Source organism: Cyprinodon variegatus, unplaced genomic scaffold (assembly GCF_000732505.1).
Source record: "Cyprinodon variegatus isolate N-32 unplaced genomic scaffold, C_variegatus-1.0 Scaffold237, whole genome shotgun sequence".
In the NCBI taxonomy this organism is placed as follows: Eukaryota; Metazoa; Chordata; class Actinopteri; order Cyprinodontiformes; family Cyprinodontidae; genus Cyprinodon; species Cyprinodon variegatus.
The window spans coordinates 832127-835284 of record NW_015150690.1 but is presented as its reverse complement, the minus strand read 5'-3'; the positions used below and the strand labels follow the sequence as shown (position 1 = coordinate 835284).

Below are 3158 nucleotides of genomic sequence, written 5' to 3'. Positions count from 1 at the left end.
TATTGGCTTGTAATTTTCAAAGTATTTCACAGAGTGTCCTATAAAGGTTTAAAAAGAAAATACTTTAAGTTCAGAATTACATAAAAATGTGTTTTTTGGTGATATTAATCCCAATGGAATATATCAAATATTCCTAATCCGTAATCCCAGTCGGAGGCCTTCGCCTTCTTTCAGCAAACGTGTGCAGATGAAAATAATTAATGGAAATGATATTCAAATCTTCCAGACATGTTTCCTGTGGAAGTGAAACCAGAACCAGTCCAGGTTCTGGATGAACATAAACACCACCTGACCGCCCCCCTCCTCCCCCTCCCCGCCCCGGGCTCCTGCCACGGCCCTGCTAACCCCCAAAGGGTGGCTTGGGTTCCCCAGCAGCCCGGTTCGGTGGGTTCGGTTCGGTTTACCTGAAGGGTTGTGATGTGTTTGTCGTTGAATTTGTTCTCGCAGTATCTCAGCACCAGCGACGTCTTCCCCACGCAGCCTTCCCCCAGCAGCACCACTTTGAAGGAGTAGGTTCTGCCGCCGCTCCCGGCCGCCCCCGCTGCTGCCATCTTCTCACTTTAGTTTAGAAAATACTCCGCTTGCTTTTTATTTCCAGAAAAAAAAGAGACGTTTGTTGTCGAGCTGCTAACAATGCTAACTTAGTTCGAACCTTAAACCGACTTCCGACTTTATAAATTAGGCTAAAATCATAAGAGCGGCTCTCTGACAGCTCACACGGCCCAAACCGCGAACAGCAGCGGTCCAAACCGACAGGAGAACCGGTCTAAAATCGGAACCGGGTCGCTTCTCACGGTTCTTACGCTTTCTTTGCTGTAAACTAATGGCGTCAGTCTGCGTTAACAGCTAGCCGGCTAGCTTTAACCAAGATCGTCAATTTTCAACATGATGACTCACTCCGAAAAATGTCAGTGCTGCTCTTACGCCGTGTTGATCATGGAGCTCACGCATACATGTAGTGTGAAGATTTTTTTAATATGTTAAATAAAATACATATATTTGTCTGAGGTAATTTCCTTGCTTTCACGCCTAATAGAGGTTCTTGCAATAAAACAACTAACTTTAATGCATTTTTAATAACAAAAAAGAAATAATAATAAAAATAAAATTCAGTGGAACAATTTCTTAACCACCAATTTTTATGAGTCCAGCTGACGTCATTACTGATTCTACCAGTTGATATAATAGTGAGCAAAGTTAATGGAAAAAGCAGCTGAGGGGCAGATGGTAACTCTGGATGAGCTATATAGAGATCTGCTGCTCAGGTGGAAAACCTCATAGCTCAACTATAAGTCCTTCACTCCACAAATCTGACGATTATTAGAGAATAATAACGATTATTTTAATATTTATCTTTTTTTATTTTTATTTTGGCCAAAACAACAAAACTATGATAGTTTTTCAGTCACATTACATCTTCCAAAAATAGAAATATGTTTTAATTTATGTTGTTGCATCTTATTATACTATTTCACTCTTTACTATGTAAAGTAAGATCCCCCTTCTCTCTAAACTACAATTTCTTTTATTTTTCTGAGTTTTATTATAAATATATTTATTTCTCATTTTTAATAACTACTTCATGAAGTGAATAGTTAATATCAGAACTGATAGAAGAAAATTCCTGAAATCAGAGTTTAAAAGTTCCACCAGAGTGAGACGTCTTCGCTGTTATCTCTCTCTGCAGTATCACGTGATTAGGGCCGTCAAAGCTGCTGGAGTTTCTCACGTTGGCTCAGGGACAACAAACAGGCTGAAGGAGGAAAACAACGGAGAAGTTCAGGCTCCGTTCGTCTCTTCGTTCCTCCGTAGTTCATTTTTCGCTCTTAAACAGATACATATAAATGCTCAAATATCAGGAATAAAATCATATTTCTATATATTTATCCAATTTATTCCTTATTCCCACTTGGATTATGAAATTTAACAGACTTTGATCCTAAAATCCCTAATTTATTGCAGCGACATTTCCTTACAGCGTTGATTACAAGTATAATAAAATCGTACAGGTACCACATGACTAATGCATGGGGGGATTTATGGAAAACTGGAAACAAAACAACCTGGAAACTTCTTGCAATGTAGCTGCTCAACCAGAAGAGGTCAGTGTTTCACCAAAAAACATCATCATCTAGCAGCAAAAGGATTTAAATCAATGTTAAAAGTTAAATATTATTGGGAGATTTTTATTTCAAACAGAGTAGACTTTATTTCTGCTGTAAAAACCTATAAACAATCAAAGCAACATTAAAGTGTTGCTATTTACCCAAAATATTTAATAGGTTATTTTTGCATAGTGATTTAAACCAAACAGAACCCATTGGTGCAATGGAACTCAGAAATTATGAATCAATTGCTGAACAGGCCCAGCTAAAAATAGAGAAATGAATGCCCAAAACGAATAGAGACGGTTCGACAAAAAGCTTTAAAGAAGGAAATGCATAAAAATAGGAACAAAACAACACACGTTTTAAAAACAGATCAGAAAAAAAAAACCTAAAGAAAATATTTCACACACAGTTAAAGACACAGTAGTCCTGTAGAGTCCCTCCCATCCACATGGTGGCGCAGTTCAGTAACAGGGGCTTTGAAACCTAGATGACCGACACCTCAGCACACCAAATATTTTTTAAACCACACAAGATATGTTTGAAAAAAAAAAAGCTTTTACTGTCTCCATCTTCCTCTAGAATGCTTTATTTCACAAAGGAGTGCAAAGTCCACCCAATTATGGCAATCCAAGCCCAGACCATCACTCCACAACACCGTGCTTCACAGTCTGAGTTTCTCAAAACATGGTAATAGCTTTGGTCTCAGCTTCTTACATATTTCTTTATTCAGATGAAGCTTTGCAAACCAAACCCATGATGCCCCTTTTCTCTCTAGGAGAAAGGAGACTTTCTGCTTAAACTGTTTCCTACAAGCCTGATCTAAGATGAACAATTGAACCGTCTTAGAAGGAACTTTCGACTTCTAGACATGTCCCATGTTTAGGATGAATTTTCTGGGACATCCACTAGTGTGAAAAGATGCAAAAGTCACCCAAACTATAAATCCTCTAACACTCTGTTATCAACCAGCAAGGAGCTGATTTTACAGGATAATATCCCCACGGTGATGCCATCTGTCAGTGTTGTTGTTCATTGAAATGAAAGTTC

The 3158-nt window shown here is 38.4% G+C and overlaps 1 protein-coding gene across 1 annotated transcript in view; it reads right to left on the bottom strand.

The window, feature by feature from the left end:
* rab21 (RAB21, member RAS oncogene family) overlaps positions 1–859 on the bottom strand; it is a 12073-nt gene extending 11214 nt beyond the window's left edge. Inside the window, exon 1 of the mRNA XM_015381622.1 lies at positions 405–859. Coding sequence (XP_015237108.1) covers positions 405–551 — 147 coding nt within the window. The 5' untranslated portion in view covers positions 552–859. The remainder of the gene's footprint in view (positions 1–404) is intronic.
* Between the last annotated feature and the right edge of the window lie 2299 nt (positions 860–3158).